The sequence below is a fragment of the Mustelus asterias genome, chromosome 6, assembly GCF_964213995.1.
Source record: "Mustelus asterias chromosome 6, sMusAst1.hap1.1, whole genome shotgun sequence".
In the NCBI taxonomy this organism is placed as follows: Eukaryota; Metazoa; Chordata; class Chondrichthyes; order Carcharhiniformes; family Triakidae; genus Mustelus; species Mustelus asterias.
The window spans coordinates 7,197,998-7,218,840 of record NC_135806.1 but is presented as its reverse complement, the minus strand read 5'-3'; the positions used below and the strand labels follow the sequence as shown (position 1 = coordinate 7,218,840).

The window sequence follows — 20,843 nt, the reverse complement described above, 5'->3', positions numbered from 1 at the left end:
TGTTACCAACTTGGATGTTGCTGATTATCAGTTGAGAAATGTGGATTGAGGAGAAGAAGCATGGATGTGAGGGAACTTGGGGAAATAAATAGTGATGTTTTGAGGAGTGCACTTATAAAGGAGGAGGTGCTGGAAGTCTTAAAGTGCATCAAGGTAGATAAATCCCCGGGACCTGATGAAGTGTATCCCAGGACACTGTGGGAGGCTAGGGAGGAAATTGTGGGTCCCCGAGCAGAGATATTTGAATCATCGATAGTCACGGGTGAGGTGCCTAAAGATTGAAGGGTGGTAAATGTTGTGCCTTTTTTTAATAAGGGCTGCAGGGAAAAGCCTGGGAACTACAGGCCAGTGAGCCTCACATCTGTGGTGGGTAAATTGTTGGAAGATATTTTGAGAGACAGGATCTACAGGCATTTAGAGACGCAAGGACTGATTAGGGACAGTCAGCATGGCTTTGTGAGTGGAAAGTCATGTCTCACAAATTTGATTGTGTTTTTTGAAGGCCTTGATGACAGAAGCCAGAGGGTTGGTTGTAGAGAGTTGTTTTTCAAACTGGAGACCTGTGTGCATCAGGGATCGGTGCTAGGTCCACTGTTATTTGTCATTTAAATTAATGATTTGGATGAGAATATAGGAGGTTAGTAGGTTTGCAGATGACACCAAGGTTGGTGGCATAGTGGACAGTGAAGAAGGTTATCTAGGATTGTAACGGGATCTTGATCAACTGGGCCAGTGGGCTGACGAATGGCAAATGGAGTTTAATTTAGATAAATGCAAGGTGATGCATTTTGGTCGATCGAACCAGGGCAGGACTTAATCAGTTAATGGTAGGGCATTGAGGAAAGTTACAGAACAAAGAGATCTCGGGGTACAGGTTCATAGCTCCTTGAAAGTGGAGTCACAGGTGGACAGAGTGGTGAAGAAAGCATTCAGAACGCTTGTTTTCATTGGTCAGAACATTGAATACAGGAGTTGGGACGTCTTGTTGAAGTCGTACAAGACATTGGTAAGGCCACACTTGGAATACTGTGTACAGTTCTGGTCACCCTATTATAGAAAATATATGATTAAACTAGAAAGAGTGCAGAAAAGATTTACGAGGATGCTACCGGGACTTGATGGTTTGAGTTATAAGGAGAGGCTGGATAGACTGGGACTTTTTTCTCTGGAGAGTAGGAGGCTGAGGGGTGATATTATCGTGGTCTATAAAATAATGAGAGGCATAGACAAGGTAGATAGTCAATATCTTTTCCCAAAGGTAGGGGAATCTAAAACTAGAGGACATAGGTGAGAGAAGAGAGATACAAAAGGGTCCAGAGGGGCAATTTTTTCATACAGAGGGTGAGGAGTGTCTGGAACAAGCTGCCAGAGGAAGTAATAGAGGCGGGTACAATTTTGTCTTTTAAAAAGCGTTTAGACAGTTACATGGGTACGATGGGTATAGAGGCATATGGGCCAAATGCGGGTAATTGGGACGAGCTAAGGGGTTTTTAAAAAAAGGTGGCATGGACAAGTTGGGCCGAAGGGCCTGTTTCCATGCTGTAAACCTCTATGACTCTATGCATCCTCCTCCCAGTGTGACGCCATCACCTGATGAAGGAGTAGAGCTCCAAAAGCTCATGCTACCAAATAAACCTGTTGGACTTTAACCTGGTGTAGTGAGACTTATTACAGTGCCCACCCCAGTCCAATACCGACATCGCCACATCCTCCTCCCGGCCACAGGGAGCGCTGCAGTCTGCTCCTCCTGGCCACAGTGAGCGCTGCAGTCTGCTCCTCCCGGCCACAGGAAGCGCTCGAGTCTGCTCCTCCCGGCCACAGGGAGCGCTGCAGGCTCCTCCTCCCGGCCACAGGGAGTGCTGCAGTCTGCTCCTCCGGCCACAGGGAGCGCTGCAGTCTTCTCCTCCCGGCCACAGGGAGCGCTGCAGATTGCTCCTCCCGGCCACAGGGAGCGCTGCAGGCTGCTCCTCCCGACTGCTGCAGCTCGTGTGACGCCATCATCGTGCGCCGCGCTGTAACCCGGGCAGTGGGTGTCGCGCTGGTGTCCCGGTGCCTAGTGATCGTCCCGCCGCTCTCGCTGTGTGGCGGAGCCCGCTCGCCGCCATGCCGCTGGGTTACACGCCAGAGGAGAAGGCCCGCTTCCAGCAGCTGGTGAAGCTGCGGCGCCGCTGGCTGAAGGACCAGGAGCTCAGCCCGCGGGAACCCGTCCTTCCAGCCGGCAGCACAGGGGCGGTGAGCCGCTTCTGGGAGGGATTCCTGCAGCCCAAGAGTCTGTGGAGAGTTTATGTGAGTGAGTGGGAGGCGGGAGGGTGGAGACACTGAGCTGTCACTCAGCAATCATCACACACAGCAAATACTGGAAAATCCCAGCAGGTCTGACAGCATCTGTGGAGGGAGAGTAGAGCCAACGTTTCGATTCTGGATGACCTTTCGTCAGAGTCACTGTGACCCTGAGCCCATTGTGACCCCGTGCCTGTCATGACCCTATAACCCCGCACCCATTGTGTCCCTGCACCTGTGACCTTGTGCCTGTCGTGACCCCATAACCCCGCGCCCATTGTGTGTGTCCCGCACCTGTAACCCTGTGCCAGTCACGACCCTGCACTCATCCCAACCATTTGTCCATGGTGACTTTGTACAGACCATGACAATTTAGTATGTGTACCCCCTGCCCTTGGCCCTGATGGGTGTCTGAGTGTTCAAAGGAGGTATGTACCAAATCTCTCTCGCAATCTTTGAATGGCATTCCTAACATTCGTTCCAATTTTGACCCAATAGAGATATTTAAATTTATGAAAAGCTTTGATAGAGTGGACACAGGGAGAATGTTTTCTCTCCTGGGGAAGAGCACAACTAGAATCTATTGGTGTGAGCTCGCCACCAAGAAATCCAACAGGTAATTCAGAAAGAACCAGCCAAAGAGTGGTGGAAATATGGGAACTCGCTACCACAGGGAGTGGTTAAATTGAACAGTATAGATACATTTGAAGGAAGCTAGACAAGTGTAAGAGAGAGAAGGGAATAGAGGGTTACACTGATAGGTGGACATAAACATCAGCATGAACTGATTGGACTGAATGGTCTGTTTCTGTGCCATATATCCAATGTAATCATTTCTTGCATGTCAACTCATAAATTGCTAATCCCGTCTTTATGCACTTTCCTTAGCCCTGCAGGTCACAGCTCTTCAGACACAATGTGGAGTGCCTCTGCCATGCTTTCAGGCAGTGGTTTCCAGATCTCTCTGTAATTTTCTGATGGAAAAAATGTTTCTTCGTCTCCCCCTGTTAAGTTCATTTTCGTGAGACTCTTCCGTCCCTGATACAAAGGCAAACACCAACTGTTGTCCCGATTCAATAGTTCTTTATTTGTCTTACATATGCAAGCTGGCAAACCCTTGCTACGTAACTTCCACTCAGTGCTGGGAGTCAGTTAGCAAAAGCGCACAGAGCAAAAAAGCAGTCCCCTTTTGTACAATTTACAATTCCAGCAGGCAGATTTCAGCAAGCTCACGTCATCTGATACAATCAAGGACAAGCACAAGAAAGACCATTCTGTTCCTAGCAAAAACAGCACCCCAGCTGTCTTAAGAAAAAACAAGTATAGCTGCATGAGAAAGAACTTTTTTTTTTTAAACGCACCCTGGCTGTGCTCTGGAAGCTGGAGCCTGTGGGTATCTCGTTTGTCAGGTTGCTCTCATGAGCTGTTTTTCTGGTATTCTTGCAAACCCAATAGTTCCTCTGAGACTCTACAGTGGATATTAACTCTTTAATATCTCACCCCCCGATCCTTCTGTCATGTCCCCTAGTTTTTGATCCCTCTTCCCCTATTGGTACAGAAAAAGAAACTGTCTATTTTAACTGCAATCATGTTTTATGTTAATGAGCAGGCAATTCACAACTATTTAGAGTATTTTATAGTCTCCAGTTTGTCCTGTTTGAAATTCAGGGGCTGGAAGTTTTGCAAACAGCTGTTTTCAGCATTGTGATGATCTCATGAGTCTGAACATGATCTGTGAGAATCAGCAATCTGAAATATATCCAAATTAATGGAAACATTTAATAAACATTACCTGCAGTTACCTGCAGCCAGTGAGGGTAAGGATGTTGTTCCATGTCCTCTTTTATACATTTTAATGGGTTATGTTGTGGTGTTGAACATTCCTGAGTCAGGGATATCCCCAGATCAATGTGAGCATGTTTCGTTGCCTGCTCAATAGTTATTACAGAACCATACAGTGCAGAAGGAGGCCATTTGGCCCATCGAACCTGCACCAAAAAAGATCCCACCCAGACCCTATCACTGTAACCCCATATATTTACCCTGCTAATCCCCCTGACACTAATGGACAATTTACCATGGCCAATCCACCTAACTTGCACATCTTTGGACTGTGGGAGGAAACCAGTGCTCCTGGAGGAAACCCACGCAGACACAGGGAGAATGTGCAAACTCCACACAGACAGTGACCGAAGCCAGGAGTCGAAGCTGGGTCCCTGGCAGTATGAGACAGCAGTGCTAACCACTGTGCCACCGTGCCACCCACCATTGACCGCTCACCTCTTCCTCTTTCCCCACACTTCTTTCCTTCTATGTTTTCCTAACGATATTGAGTCCCTCACTGGGGTCTAGTTCTTTTAGTAGTCACAGTATATATGTGAAGAGTCTCTACTGGCAGTCCTGCTGGGGAGAGTATAATGATGCAGTTTTCACTCTTCCAGCTCTTGCCATCTGTCATAGATATGTTAGAAGGGTTGGCAGGACAATTATCGATCTGTTCAGCCATGTCATGAATGCTGTGAAGTGGAGTAAGAGTTTTTTCTTATTCTTTTATGGGGTGTGGGTGTCACTGGTAAGGCTACCATTTGTTCCCCGTCCCTAATTGCCCTTGAACTGTGGCTGGCTAGGTAATTTCAGGGTCAACCACATTGCTGTGGGTCTGGAGCCACATGTAGATAAGGATGGCAGATTTCCTTCCTCAAAGGGCATTAGTGAACCAGATGGGTTTTTACAACAATCGATGATAGTTACAGGTTCAGCATCACTGAGACGAGCTTTATATTCCAGATTTTATTAATTGAATTTAAATTCCACCAATTGCCGCTGTGGGATTTGAACTTGTATCCCCAGGACATTAGCCTGGGTCTCTGGATTACAATTTCAGTGACATTACCACAATATCACCATCTCCCAAGCATTCCTTAGAGAGTGCAGACAAAATTGAAAGGTGACAGGTGTCAATGGAAGCGATTGAACTGGTGGAAACATGGAATCGTACAACAGGGAAGGTGGCCATTCACCCCATTTTACCTGTACTGGCTCTCTGAAAGAGTCATCCAATTAGTCCCACTCCCCATAGCCCTACTGGTTTTTACCTTTCAAGTTTACAGGCAGTTTCCTTTTGAAGGTAGCTGTTGAGGCTGTTTCCACTGGATAGCTGGCTGAGATGAATGTGGTTTTACAATTTCTAACTCCAGGAATGAGCCCTGCAGAGGCTGAATTACCACAATAAAATATCAAATTAGGAGGGATTTGAGGGTTCTTGAGAGGTTGCAGTAGAGATTTACCAGAATGGTTCCGGGGATGAGGGAATTTAACTAGATGGTTAGGTTGGAAAGCTGGGGTTGTTCTTGAAGTGAAGGAGATTGAGGGAAGATTTGATAGAGGTGTACAAGATTATGGCAGGTTCAGGTAAGATAGACAAAGAAAAGCTGCTGCCATTAGCTGATAGCACAAGGACAAGGGCACACAGATTTCGGGCAAGAACCTCTGGGGGAGTGTGCAGGTGGGAGTGTGAGGAAGAACATTCTTAAACAGCAAGTGATAAACGACCTGGCACTTGTTGCCTATGAGGATGGTGGAAGTGAATGATTTCAAAAATAAATTGGATGGGCATGAGAGGGAAATCTAACTTGCAGGGACATGGGGACAGAGCAGGGGAATGGGACTGACTGGAGATCCAGCATGGACTCAATGGGTTGAATGGTCTCCTACTGTGCTGGAATGACTCTGCAATATTTACCTGGGACAAAAGCCAAAACCCTGTGGATGCTGGAAATCTGAACATGAGTCGAAATGCTGCAAATGCTAAGCAGCTACTGCCTGCGAGTGTCACCTGTTCAAATTTCTAGTGTCGTTTCTCAGAGTAAATGCACTCTATTCTTTCTGCGCATCGCATCAGCATCATTCACCCACATAATACAACTGCTTCCAGCCAAAAAATAATTATAGTGAAGCTAAGTCCAAAGATGTGCGGGTTAGGTTGATTGGCCATGCTAAAAATTGCTCTTCGTGTCCTGAGATGTGTAGGTTCGAGGGATTAGTGGGTAAATATATAGGGATATGGGGGTAGTGCCTGGGTGGGATTGTGGTTGGTGCAGACTCGATGGGCCGAATGGCCTCTTTCTGTACTACAGGGTTTCTATGATTTCTAATCAGACTCTAATTCTAAACCAATATTTTGAGTGGTCGTATCTAGACTCCCTCAATGCCATATCTTCTTAAACCATTTTGAATGCAGTCTTTCTACATTCTCCAATTGCTGCCAAGTCCTCATGTCGAAGCTTTATTTTGTAATTCTTCTTTATTTCAGACCTATAAGGTTTGCAATGCAGGCTGGTTCACTTTGACTCGGTTGTTGATTCCTGCCTGGCTCGTCCATTACTACGTGAAGTACCACGTTGAAGTAAGTATTGGTAATTGTTTTGCAATCTAGTTGAAGAGCTAAAGAAGGGAACTGCATGTTGTCTGTGGGCCTTTCAGATTGTCCCAAAGCACTTTACAGCTAATGAAGTATCTTTGAAGTGTAGTCACTGGTGTAATGTAGGAAACACGGCGGCTTATTTCCACAGATGTGGTTGAGGGATAAATATTCGCCAGCACAATGGAGAAAACTCACTTTTTCACCATCAAAATAGTGCTGGAGGTCTTTTATTTTCCCCAAGGGGAACATGAGGCTTCAGTTTAACATCTCGTTCAAAGGCAGCACTTCTCAGCACTGTAGGAGTCCCTCAGTACTGGTAAACCATCCCAAATTTACATGGGCTATGGGAAAAGGACAGGTAAATGGGACTCCTGTAGGGATCTAGCATGAACAAGATGGGCCAAATGGCCTTGTCCTGTGCTGTGTATGCACATCATAAGCACAGATAGGAAATGTTCAGAGATAGAAAGTGGTATCGTGGTAATGTCACTGGATTAGTAATCCAGAGGTCCTTGGGTTCAAATCCCACCACAGCAGCTAGAGGAATTTAAATTCAAATTAATAAATCTGAATATAAAGCTATCCTTGGTAAGGGTGACCATGAAACCATTGTCGATTGTTGTAAAATCCCATTTGGGTCACTAATGTTCTTTAGGGAAGAAAATCTGCCGTCCTTACTCGGTCTGGGCTACATGTGACTCCAGACCCACAGCAATGTGGTTGACTCTTAACTGCCCTCTGAAATGGCCTCGCAAGCCACTCAGTTCAAGGGCAATTAGGTATGGGCAACAAATGCTGGCATTGCCAGTGATGCCCACATCCTGTGAATAAAGAAAGAGAAAGGATGTTTCCGGATCCAAGTCTGTATTGTTCTCAAATCCCTCCGTGGCCTAAGCTTTCTCTATCACTCTGAACTCCTCCAGTCCATCTGCCATCTTCAGTATCCATGATTTTCATTGCTGTACCATTGGTGGGATGTGCCTTTAACTCTAGAATTATTTCCCTAAACCTCTATCTCTGCCTTTCTCTTCATTTTGAAGGCACTCCGTAAAACCTAAATATCTGATCAAGCATTAGGCTCCCTGTCCTAGTATCATCACAGTATTTTTATTCTTGGGTGGCACAGTGGTTAGCACTGCTGCCTCACAGTGCCAGGGTCCCAGATTTTATTCCAGCCTCGGGTGACTGTCTGTGTGGAGTTTGCACGTTCTCCCCGTGTCTGCGAGGGTTTCCCCCGGGTGCCCCGGTTTCCTCCCCCAGTGCAAAGATGTGCGGGTTAGGGAGATTGGTCGTGCTAAATTGACCCTTAGTGTCAGGGGGATTAACAGGATAAATAAGTAGGGTTACGGGGATAGGGCCTGGGTGGGATTGTTGTCGGTGCAGGCTTGATGGGCTGAATAGCCGCCGCCTCTGCACAGTAGGGATTCTATGGCACAGGAAGCCATTCGGTCCATCCTGTCTGCACCAGCTGTCCAACTGAACATTATGACTTAGTGATGTTTTCCCACCTTTTCCCCCATACCCTTACACATTGTTTCTATTCGAGTAATCATCTAATGCCCTCTTTAATGCCTCCATTGAATCGGCATCCACCACACTTCCAGACCATGCATTCCAGACCCCAACCACTTGCTGTGTGAAAAAGCTTTTACTCCCATCATGTTTGCTGTGATCATGTGGCCGTCAAATTCTGTATGATAATTCTTGTTGAGCACTTTGGGGTGTTTGACGACATTAGAGAAACTCTGTAATTGCAAGCTGATGTTGTTAATTGTATTCAGTATTTGCATCGAGTTAATTCTTTAATTTGTGCTTTCTGTTCCACAGACAAAACCGTACGGTGCAGTGAGTGTGAAGCCAAGAGTTTTCCCGGTAAGTTGTATGGTGGGGACCTGCACCGTATGCAATCGTGTAGCTTCAGTGTAATAAGATGGTGAGAAGAGATTTATAAAACAAAGAAAAAATGAGAATGATGGAAATCTGAAATCGGGAAATTCTGGTGTTTGTTGCATCAGTTTGATAATGAGTATATATTCATCGAACAGAAACTTGTGAGCTCCCTCCAATCCTGCAGCATGTAATCTGGGTGAGGCAAAGAGAGTTAATAAGAGAAAAGTGCTCTTGAAAATGTATTTCCAGTCAGGGTTTAACTACAGCACGTATGGGTGCCATTTTGAGAAATAGCATGCAGCATCTGAACTTCTCAGTCCTGCTTGGTGCACACGCTGCATCTTGTTGTCACATCTTCAACATTCCATATGTGTGAAAACTAACACAAAGGAAAGACAAATGAGATGTCCCCAGAACTAGCTAGGGAAATCCTGAATGGCGATTGTACTGGCATTTGTCTATGAAGATGGAATCCTGGTCCATTGCAAATATGTTGGATGCCCCCTTCTGAGCCCCCAGCAGCTGTCTCGTTGAGGTTGTGTGTGAGAGGTGGTGGTGTGTGTGGATGCACTGGCGGGAGCAAGGGAGTCCTCACAACATAGAGAATCTCTGGGCAAGTAGAAATTGTGAAGTATTTTCGGGAAAGGTGACTGGCTTTTTTTCCGACCCAGAAGATTGTGATGTGCATCACATTGTTTGTGAAAGTGAAGGTAAGCGTGTGCAGTTAGAATTTCATAGAATCCCTACAGTGCAGAAGGAGGCCGTTTGGCCCATCAAGCCTGCAACAACAACAATCCCACCCAGGCCCTATCCCTGTAACCCCATGCATTTACCTTGCTAATCCACCTGATGCTAAGGAACAATTTAGCATGGCCAATCCACCTAACCTGCACATCTTTCGGACTGTGGGAGGAAACCAGAGTACCCGGAGGAAACCCCCACAGACACAGGGAGAATGTGCGAACTTCACACAGTCACCCGAGACCGGAATTGAACCCGGGTCCCCGGAGCTGTGAGGCAGCAGTGCTAACCACTGTGCCACCATTTCCTCAGGAGTTCCCCAACCTTCTGTCATCGCTGTATCAGAAAATAGATGAAAAAAGGCTTTTTACGCCATTACCCCAGCATCTAAAGTATTGGCAGGAAATTGGGAGAATCCCATGAAAAGATAATGGCTGTGATCTCCACATTTTTAAAATTAATCTGGTACATTGTAAGGGTGTACACAGCAGCGTGAATGAGGAATTGTTAAAGGAATTGTGTTGGAGGATCTTTTTTGCTGGAATGTTGCCTGTGTAGAGTTTTTGTGGCAAAATGAGAGCGAGAGAAGATGGAACCTAGGGAGAAAGATTTCTGCGTGATCTGGTAGCTGAGAATCGGAAATAAGAAATAACCGATTGTCACAAAAACTCCATTCTTGAAACATTAAGGGGGAAGTAAACTGGCTGGATAAGACAGAAATGAGAAGCTCTGGGCTTTCAGACTGAGAGAATCTGTTGAGCTAATCATACGTCTGATTTCTATCTTACTGTTTGTTCCTTCAGGGTGACAGATTATTGGAGACGGGAGAAGTTATTCCACCAATGCAAGAGGATGAACAGAATGGGCACCATTAATCAGGGGATGTTATGGATGTCTTGCAGCAAAGGCTAAACATCTAAGTTCCAGATATAGTTGCTCATTTTGAAAGACTTATTTATCATTAAATGTTGATTTACCAAGATGCAGAAGGCTGTTCATTGTTCATACAGCAAATTATAAAACTCAATTGCCTGAATCCTAATTCTCACCAAGTTCCTTTCACCCATTACCTCCGAGCTTACCTGTCCAGTCCAGCGATGCCTCGCTTTTTAAAATTCTTGTCCGTGTTTTCAAACCCATCTGTGACTTTTTCCCCTTCCTATCTCTGTAACTTCAGCTTTTCCATCCTCTTGAGATGGGGCAGCTCGATGGCACAGTGGTTAGCACTGCTGCTTCACAGCACCAGGGACCCGGGTTCGATTCCTGGCTTGGGTCACTGTGTGGAGTTTGCACGTTTTCCCCATGTCTGCGTGGGTTTCTGCCAGGTGCTCCGGTTTCCTCCCACAGTCCAAAGATGTGCAGGTTAGGTTGATTGGCCATGCTAAATTGACCCTAGTGTCAGGGGGATTAGCAGGGTAAATATGTGGGGTTACGGGAATACAGCCTGGGTGGGTTTGTGGTCAGTGCAGACTTGATGGGCTGAACGGCCTCCTTCTGCACTGTAGGGATTCTGAGATCTCTGCACACCTCCAATTCTGGCCTCTTGTACAATCCCATTTTGATTGTTTCACCATTGGTGGACTTTTCTTCAACTGCCAAGGGCTTAATCTCTGAAATTCCCTTCCTTAACCTCTTTGCCTCTCTTTATGATTCTATGATTGATTCAATCTATGATTCCTCCTTTAAGAGGATCCTTAAATCTGACCTCGACGACCTGCTCCAATCTCTCCTCATGTGGCTGGGGGTCAAATTGTGTCTAATGATTGCTCGGTGGAGCACCTTGGCTACTTTAAAGGCCAAATTTGGACAAGCAGAGTGTTCTCATGGGGTTGTGGGGCTGAAGTTCCACAGAGATAGGGAAGAGCGAGGTTGTGGAAGAGTTGAAAGCAAGGATGAAAATGTTAAGATTGCCTGAGTAGCAGTCAGTGTATGTCACTGAGCACAGGGGGAATGCAGGCAGCAGATTTTTGATGACCTCAAGTTTACAGAGGGTAGAATGTGGGAGACCAGCCAACATGCATTAGAATACTCAAGTCCAAAGATAACAAAAGCGTTGACAGGAGTTTCAGCTGCAAATGAACCGAGGCAGGGACAGAGTTGGTGATATGGAGGTGGAAATCAGTTTCTGATGGTGCAGATAAGTGGTCAGAAACTCATATCAGGGTCAAATATGACACCAAGATTGTAAACAGTCTGGTCCAGCCTCAGACAATTACGAGGGAGTAGGATGAAATTCATTAGCTAGGGAAGGGGCTTTGCAATTGGGATAGAAGACAGTGGTTTCAGATTCCTAACGTTTAATTGGAGGGACATTTGTGCTCATCTAGATGTCAAACAGGCTGAGAATGTAGCAACAGAGCAGGTGGTGAGGAACAACTGGGTGTTGTCAGAGTACAAGTGAAAACTAACACTGTGCTTTTGGATGTATCACTGAGGGAAGCACGCAGATGAGTAATGGAGGGAGCCATGGATGGATCCTTAGGAGACTCCAGAGGTAATGGTGCAAGAGTACAAAGAACAAAGAAATTTACAACACAGGAACAGGCCCTTTGCTCCTCCAAGCCTGCACTGACCATGCTGCCCGACTGAACTAAAACCCCCTACCCTTCTGGGGACCATATCCCTCTATTCCAATCCTAATCACGTATTTGTCCAGATGCCCCTTAAAAATCACTATCTAATCGCGTCATAATTACCTCTCCCCCAATTATAAGCCTTGCCCTGCCGTATGACCCTATCCCTCTCCATTGCAATAATGAAAGACACCGAATTGTGGTCACTATCTCCAAAGTGCTCTCCCACAAACAAATCTAACACTTGGCCCGGTTCATTACCCAGTACCAAGTCCAATGTGGCCCCACCTCTTGGCGGCCTATCCACATATTGTGTCAGGAAACCCTCCTGCACACTGCACAAAAACTGCCCCATCCGAACTATTCAACCTATAAAGGTTCCAATCAATATTTGGAAAGTTAAAGTCACCCATGACAACTACCCTGTGACCTCCACAACTATCCATAATCTGCTTTGCAATTCTTTCCTCCACATCTCTATACCTATTTGGGGGCCTATAGAAAACTCAATATAGAAAAGCCTACCGCAGGTTATAAAAAAACAGCCAATCCACCCAAGAGGCCTACATGAGTAACAATGGTCTTAATTCTTTGTGCAAAATATCTTACATAAAATATATAACATAGAAAACAGGCCATTCGAGCTGACTAGCCCACATCTATGTGTGATGGCTTGCCCCTTTTTTCCATTCTTCCTCCTCTATCAGTATGATCCCATTTCTTTTTCCTTCACGTGCTTATCCAGCTTCTCTTACAATGCATCTAGGCTATTATATTTAAATGATCCCTCTGTTGGTGATCTCCACATTCATATGCAGTTTTAAGTGAATTAATAGAATCTACAGCGCAGAAGGAGGCCATTTGGCCCATCAAGCCTGCACCGACAACAATCCCACCCAATCCCATCCCCATAACCCCCACATATTTACACTCCTAATCCCCCTTCACTAAAGAGCAATTTACCATGGCCAATTAACCTAACCCGCACATCTTTGGACTGTGGGAGGAAACTGGAGCACCCGGAGGAAACCCACGCAGACATGGGAGGAATGTGTACACTCCACACAGACAGTCACCAAAGGCTGGAATGGAACCTGGTTCCCTGGCGCTGTGAGACAGCAGCGCTAGGCGCTGTGGCACCATGCCACCTCCTCTGTTGTTTCACTCAAAGTAAGAGGTTAAAGTCCAACAGGTTTATTTGGTAGCAAAAACCACTAGCTTTCGGAGCGCTGCTCCTTCGTCAGGTAAGTGGGAGTTCTGTTCACAAACAGGGCATATAAAAACACAAACTCAATTTACAAAATAATGGTTGGAATGCAAGTCTTTGCAGGTAATCAAGTCTTAAAGGTACAGACAATGTGAGTGGAGAGAGGGTTAAGCACAGGTTAAAGAGATGTGTATTGTCTCCAGACAGGACAGTTAGTGAGATTTTGCAAGCCCAGGCAAGTCGTGGGGGTTACAGATAGTGTGACATGAATCCAAGATCCCGGTTGAGGCCGTCCTCATGTGTGCGGAACTTGGCTATCAGTCTTTGCTCAGCGACTCTGTGTTGTCGTGTGTCGTGAAGGCCGCCTTGGAGAACGCTTACCCGAAGATCAGAGGCCGAATGCCCGTGACGGCTTAAGTGCTCCCCAACAGGAAGAGAACACTCTTGCCTGGTGATTGTCGAGCGGTGTTCATTCATCTGTTGTCGTAGCGTCTGCATGGTGAACCATGCATTCACTCAAATCCACACAACAACAAACGCAAGGTATTTTAAATTTCGATGGTGTTCTCAAGTGGAAAGAAAAATCAAAAACATAAAGAGCAAAAATGCTTTGGCGATGATGCTTGATTATTGAAAATATAAACAGGATTTTAAAGTGACATTTTACAATTAGAAGTAATTTAAAAACACTCATTTGCAATCTGGCACAGTCATTCTTTGCACATGAATTCAGTTTTGTTCGCACAGCTTACAAAAGATCTTGTGTGTAGCATTGACGGGTGTAATCTCACACAGTGCCTGACGTTGGTGCCAAATAATTTCCACCTCATCCTTAGTCTGTTAGTGATACCCAGGTGCCCTGACATCAGGGGACCTTAATGAAGGTCTAACTTTAGGAATAATTTTGGAAATTTCTTCGTCAGCTGCTCGAGAGCAGTAATCCTGGCTGCATAAATAACGAACCCCCAGGAAAGTAAGACAATGATCAGGAGTATCTGCACAAGATCAGAGATAAGACATCACATTAAATCAAAAAGCAACATAACGCGTATCTTGGAATTTTGAAATTAAAGAAAAGCTGAAAATGCTGGTCAGGCAGCGGTTCTGACGACACGGTCATCAACCTGAAACATTAACTCTTTCTCCGTAGATGCCTGATCTGCTGTGCATTTCCAGCATTTTGTTTTTATTACATTAAATTAACACTGTGAGAGCTAAGAGATCTCAAGCATTTCAGTTATGAGGTGGGGATGCCGGCGTTGGACTGGGGTAGGCATGGTTAGCAGTCTCACAACACCAGGTTAAAGTCCAACAGGTTTATTTGGAATCACAAGCTTTCGGAGCACTGCTCCTTCATCAGGTGAGTGAACATCAGGTGACACTTCTAACTAAGCATTTCACTTGCCATTTGTGCCCAATACACTCCCATGGATTTTAACAGAGCTTTGCTGCATTTTGTTTTGATATGCATAAGCTTTGATCCACCATTGTTCTCCAACTTGACAATGTTCCTCCCAAAAGGCTACTCATGAAGTTCAAAGCTATGGCTGCAAAGTACATGATTAAGAAATTGGCAGAAGGGTTATTAAAATGGCATCAAACTTTTGATTTACTTCTGAAGTCTGCTTTCCCACTTTAAATCTGGTTACTGCATCGTCTTTTTAACTCAGAACATTTTGTTTACTCTTCCTTGGATTCTTCCGAACAATGCCTTGGTCTCATCTCTTAACTTCAGTGACCTTCAGACATTCTTTCTGTCCCAATTCCTTGGTTATCTGGACTGTAAGTGGTCCCTTGGAAGACTTGCCTCTTTGCAGCTCCCTTATCCTTTCCAGTCTTTCTTTTGGCAGAGTTGAGAGATGTTCACACTCTGGTGTCCTGCCTCCAATTGCCATTAAATTCAACTAGACCAAGAACAAAAAAACCGTTTTCCCTTAAAAGGGCCTCCAGTTACTAAGCAATGCCTGCATATATCTGCTGTTCTATTTACTCCTCCCACCCTAGCCCTCTCTAAGCACAGTAGAATCACAATTGGAATTGAAACCAATCCCCATACATACAAATATCTTTATCCAGCATAAATCGAAATATAGATTTTACCCTTTCAGGCACAGAACCATTAAATTAAACCCACTTAAGACTATACCTTATTTCTGATACAAATTTACCAATACAAATATAAATCCCATAAAACTACCTTTGTTTTCCAAAAAGTGAGAGTGACAGCTCTTAACGCCAAGGCAGCCCTTTTTAAAATTCATTCATGGGTCATGGGCGTCGCTGGCTGGGCCAGCATTTATTGCCCATCCCTAGTTGCCTGAGGGCAGTTGAGAGTCAACCACATTGCTGTGGCTCTGGAGTCACATGTAGGCCAGACCAGGTAAGGACGGCAGATTTCCTTCCCTAAAGGACATTCGTGGTATTATCATTGGGTTTTTTCTGACAATCGACAATGGTTTCATGGTCGTCAGTAGATTCTTAATTCCAGATATTTTTTACTGAATTCAAATTCCACCATCTGCTGTGGCGGGATTCGAACCCGGGTCCCCAGAACATTAGCTGAGTTTCTGGATTAATAGTCTAGCGATAATACCACTAGGCCACCACCTCCCCTGACTGAGTATGGCACCGAGGAACCCTAGCAAAATGAATTAGGAATGGTTGGACTCATACCTAGCGCAAAGGAAAATGGTAGTCACTCCAGGCCATCACTGCAGGAGTTCCTCAGGGTAGTGTTGTCGGTCCAACCATCTTCAGCTGCTTCATCAATAACTTTCCTTCCATCATAAGGTCAGAAGTTGGGATGTTTGCTGATGATTGCACAATGTTCAGTACTATTCATGACGACTCAGATACTGAAGCAATCCAAATGCAGAAAGACCTCGACAATATCCAGACTTGGGCTAACAAGTGGCAAGTTAACATTCGTGCCACACAAGTGCCAGGCAATGACCCATCTCCAACAAGAGAGAATCTAACTATCGTCACCTTATCATTGCTGAATCCCACACTCTTAGCACCCTGAGGGTTAACATTTACTAGAAACTACGCTGGACTCGCCATATAAATATTGCAGTTACAAGAGCAGGTGAGAAGCTCACCTCCTGATCCCTTAAAGCCTGTTCACCATCTATAAGGCAGGAGTGTGATGGAATGCTCCACACTTGCCTGGATAAGCGCAGTTCCAACAACATTCAAAAAGCTCGACACCATCTGGGAAAAGCAGCCCACTTCCACAAAACATTCACTCCCTGCACCACGAACACACAGTAGCAGCAAGGTGCACTTCAGGAACTCGCAAAGGTTCATTTAGGCAACACCTTCCAAACCTACAACCACTCCAATCCAGAAGGACAAGGGCAAGATACCTGGGAACACCACCACCTGGAGGTTCCTTTCCAAGTCACTCACCATCCTGACTTAGAAATATATCACCGTTCCTTCACTTCGCTGGGTCAAAATCCTGGAACTTCCTCCCTAATAGCACTGTGGGTGTACTTACACCACAGGGACTGCAGCGATTTAAGAAGGCAACTCACCAACACCTTCTCAAGGGCAATTAAGAATGGGCAATAAATGCTGGTCAAGCCAGCGATTCCCACATCCTGTAAATGAATTTTAAGAAGTTAAAGAAGTCAGATTTGGGTGAGAGCCTCAACAATTGGTGTTGTGCTCACTACTAAATGGACGTCAAAACTCTGCCTTCACAAACCAAATGTTTAGATGTATAAACCAAACTGGATTAAGAAAGCCCACCAACACCTCTACTTTCTCAGGAGACTAAGGAAATTTGGTATGTCTGCTACGACTTTCACCAACTTTTACAGATGCACCATAGGAGTATTTAAAAACTCTGCAACCAGCCTGAATGAGTACGCCACTACAGTAACTGACTTCATCAGTAAGTGTGTAGAAGACTGTGTGCCAAAGAAGCAAATCCATGTGTTTCCCAACCGGAAACCATGGATGAACAGGGATATCCACTGCTTGCTGATGTCCTGGTCTGAGGCGTTCTAGTCAGGCGACCCTGACCTATGCAAGAAAGTACAGTGAGGAGTCTAACAACACCAGGTTAAAGTCCAACACCTGTTGGACTTTAACCTGGTGTTGTTAGACTCCTTACTGTGTTTACCCCAGTCCAACGCCGGCATCTCCACATCTATGCAAGAAAGTCAGATATGATCTATGGAGATCCATCAAAGATGCAAATAAAATGTACCGGACCAAGCTAGAGTCCCAAGCTAGCCACACCGACCCTGCCAACTCTGACAAGGTCTGCAAGACATAACAGATTACAAGATGTAGGCATGTAAAATCACCAGCATAAATGTACCTCTCCCCCTTGAGTTCAATGCATTCTATGCATGTTTTGACAAGAGGTCAATGAGAGCACACCCTCCACCCCAGAAGCCTCAGATGAACCTGTATCCAAAGTTACCATTGCAGACGTCAGAGCAGCCTTCTCAAAAGACAACCCACGGAAAGCTACTGGCCCGGACAAGCACTCAGATCCTGCGCGGACCAGCTGGCGGGGGTATTCACAGACATCTTCAACCTCACTTTACATCAATCTGAGGTCCCTATCTGCTTCAAGAAGACGACCATCATCCCGGTACCAAAGAAAAGCCAGGCAGTGTGTCTTAGTGACTATCGTCCGGTGGTTCTGACATCCATCATTATGAAGTGTTTCGAAAGGTTGGTCATGGCACAAATCAATTCCGGCCTCCCAGATTGCCTGGATCCATTACAGTTTGCCTACCACCGCAAGAGCAGACGCCACCTCCCTGGCCCTACACTTAACCCTAGAACACATGGATAACAAAGACACCTATGTATTGACTACAGCTCAGCCTTCAACACCATTATTCCTAAACTCATCTCCAAACTCCGTGGCCAGGGGCTCGGCATCTCCCTCTGTGACTGGATCCCAGACTTCCTAACCCACAGACCATAATCAGTAAGGATAGACAACAACACCTCTTCCACGATCATCCTCAACACCGGTGACCCACAAGGCTGTGTCCTCAGCCCCTTTTTATAATCCTTATACACCTTTGACTGTGTGGCCAAATTCCCCTCCAACTTGATTTTCGAGTTTGCTGATGACACCACCGTAGTGGGTCAGATCTCAAACAAAGTGTGGGCGGCAGGATGGCGCAGTGGTTAGCACTTCTGTCTCACAGCGCCAGCGACCTGGGTTCAATTCCAGCCTCAGGTGACTGTGTGAAGTTTTCCCCGTGTCTGCATGGGTTTCCTCCGGGTTCTCTGGTTTCCTCACACTCCAAAGATGTGTGGGTTAGGTTGATTGGCCATGGAAAATTACCCCTTAGTGTCAGGGGGACTAGCAGGGTAGATGTGTGTGGTTGAGGGGATAGGGTCTGGGTGGGATTGTAGTCGGTACAGACTCAATGGGCCAAATGGCCTCCTTCTGCATTGTAGGGATTCTAACACGAGACAAAGTACAGGAAAGAGATAGAGAATCCGGTGAACTGGTGCAATGACAATAATCTCTACCTCAATGTCAACAAAATGAAGGAGATTTTGATTTGCTTTGATTTATTATTGTCACATGTATTAACATAGTGAAAAATATCGTTTCTTGTGCGCTGTACAGACAAAACATACCGTTCATAGAGAAGGAAACAAGAGAGTGCAGAATGTAGTGTTACAGTCATAGCTAGGGTGTAGAGAAAGATCATCTTAATGCAAGATAGGTCCATTCGAAGTCTGACAGTAGCAGGGAAGAAGCTGTTCTTGAGTTGGTTGGCACGTGACCTCAGACTTTTGTATCTTCTTCCCGAAGGAAGAAGATAGAGGAGAGAATGTCCGGGATGCGTGGGGTCCTTAATTATGCTGGCTGCTTTCCCGAGGCAGCGGGAAGTGTAGACAGAGTCAATGGATGGGAGGCTGGTTTGCGTGATGGATTGGGCTACATTCACGACCTTTTGTAGATCCTTGCGGTCTTGGGCAGAGCAGGAACCACACCGAGCTGTGATTCAACCAGAAAGAATGCTTTCTATGGTGCATCTGTAAAGGTTGGTGAGAGTTGTAGATGACATGCCAAATTTCCTTAGTCTTCTGAGAACGTAGAGGCGTTGGTGGGCTTTCTTAACTATAGTGTCGGCATGGGGGACCAGGACAGGTTGTTGGTGATCTGGACACCTAAAGACTTGAAGCTCTCGACCCTTTCTACTTTGTCCCCATTGATGTAGACAGGGGCATGTTCTGCTTTACGCTTCCTGAAGTCTATGACAATCTCCTTTTTGTTGACATTGAGAGATTATTGTTGCTGCACCAGTTCCTCTATCTCATTCCTGTACTCTGTCTCGTCATTGTTTGAGATCCGACCCACTACAGTGGTGTCGTCAGCAAATTTGAAAATCGAATTGGAGGGGAATTTGGCCGCACAGTCAGAGGTGTATAAGTAGTACAGTAGGGGGCTGAGAACACAGCCCGGTGTTGAGGATGATCGTGGAGGAGGTGTTGTTGCCTATCCTTACTGATTGTGGTCTGTGAGTTAGGAAGTTCAGGATCCAGTCACAGAGGGAGGTGGGTCATCGACTTCAGGTAACGTAGTGGAGGACATTCCCCTGTCTACAACAATGGGGATGAAGTAGAAATGGTCGAGAGTTTCACGTTTTTCGGTGTCCAGATCACCAACAATCTGTCCTAGTCTCTCCATGCTGACGCTATAGTTAAAGCCCACCAACGACTCTACTTTCTCAGGTAACAAAGGAAATTTGGCATGTCCACTATGACTCTCACCAACTTTTATAGGTGCACCATAGAAAGCATCCTTTCCGGATGCATCACAGTTTGGTATGGCTCATACTCTATCCAAGACTGCAAGAAACTACAAAGGGCCCTGAATGAAGCCCAGTCCATACCCAAACCAACCTCCCATCCATTGACACTTCTACATTTCCCACTGTCTTGGTAAAGCAGCCAGCATAATCAAAGACCCCATGCACCCCAGACATGCTCTCTTCCACCTTCTTCCGTTGGGAAAAAGATACAAAAGTCTGCGGTCACGTACCAACCGACTCAAGGATAGCCTTTTCCCTGCTGCCATTAGACTTTTGCGTGGACCTACCTCATATTAAGTTGATCTTTCTCTACACCATAACTATGACTGTAATGCTACATTCTGAACTCTCTCCTTTCCTTCTCTATGAATGGTATGCTTTATATAGCGCGCAAGAAACAATACTTTTCACTGTATACTAATACATGTGACAATAATAAATCAAACGAAAAGAGATGTCTCAGATATTATACAGTGAGCTAGACAGAGGGCACAGCAATGCCAAAGTGAAATTTAATACAAGTAGTGCTGAGAGTGAGGCACATAAGAAATACAAAACGTACAGCATATTTCAGTTGCTGCCGACATCAAATGTGGCGTTGCCAACTCTCCGAGAGTGTCTCCAGAAATTAATGGTAATCTCCAGGACTATGTCCAGCCAGAGTTGGCAACACTGCTCCCCCTGCTGTTCACACCCGATACTTACAACAGAATAAATCCTGTCCAGCGCTCGGTAGCTCACACGGATCATGGCGGCCCCGGGCTGCCTTCACTATGGCAACCGGCCACGAATGGGAAGCTGCAATTACAAACAAAAGGATCGAGGAGCTCAAAAATGTCTCCCCTTTAACCCTAACGGTTGGTGTTGTGCATTTAAAGTGGCGCAAAATCCCGATCTCACACTCTGAGTCGTCTGGTGTTGGT

General features: G+C 45.6%; 2 protein-coding genes across 2 annotated transcripts; one reads left to right on the top strand and one right to left on the bottom strand.

Annotated features, from left to right (window-relative positions):
* The first annotated feature begins 1,991 nt into the window (after nucleotides 1-1,991).
* On the top strand, nucleotides 1,992-10,316 carry ndufb6 (NADH:ubiquinone oxidoreductase subunit B). Its single transcript, XM_078215320.1, has 4 exons — nucleotides 1,992-2,286; nucleotides 6,593-6,685; nucleotides 8,531-8,575; nucleotides 10,138-10,316. The coding sequence occupies exons 1-4, from the start codon at nucleotides 2,104-2,106 to the stop codon at nucleotides 10,207-10,209; spliced, it is 393 nt and encodes a 130-aa protein (XP_078071446.1). The 5' UTR covers nucleotides 1,992-2,103; the 3' UTR covers nucleotides 10,210-10,316.
* Nucleotides 10,317-13,094: 2,778 nt separating this feature from the next.
* LOC144495252 (small integral membrane protein 27-like) lies at nucleotides 13,095-20,819 on the bottom strand. Its single transcript, XM_078215319.1, has 2 exons — nucleotides 20,626-20,819; nucleotides 13,095-14,109 (listed from the first exon to the last, which is right to left on the bottom strand). Exons 1-2 carry the CDS (start codon nucleotides 20,668-20,670, stop codon nucleotides 13,990-13,992), a joined length of 165 nt encoding a protein of 54 aa, XP_078071445.1. The 5' UTR covers nucleotides 20,671-20,819; the 3' UTR covers nucleotides 13,095-13,989.
* Between the last annotated feature and the right edge of the window lie 24 nt (nucleotides 20,820-20,843).

Excerpts from the sequence above, each read along its gene's own strand:
- LOC144495252 (XM_078215319.1), bottom strand. The coding sequence starts at position 20,670 with ATGATCCGTGTGAGCTACCGAGCGCTGGACAGGATTTATTCTGTT. Across the intron at positions 14,110-20,625 it reads TGGACAGGATTTATTCTGTT|ATACTCCTGATCATTGTCTT; the intron begins GTAAGTATCGGG and ends GATCTTGTGCAG.
- ndufb6 (XM_078215320.1), top strand. The coding sequence starts at position 2,104 with ATGCCGCTGGGTTACACGCCAGAGGAGAAGGCCCGCTTCCAGCAGCTG. Across the intron at positions 2,287-6,592 it reads AGAGTCTGTGGAGAGTTTAT|ACCTATAAGGTTTGCAATGC; the intron begins GTGAGTGAGTGG and ends TCTTTATTTCAG. Across the intron at positions 6,686-8,530 it reads ACGTGAAGTACCACGTTGAA|ACAAAACCGTACGGTGCAGT; the intron begins GTAAGTATTGGT and ends TCTGTTCCACAG.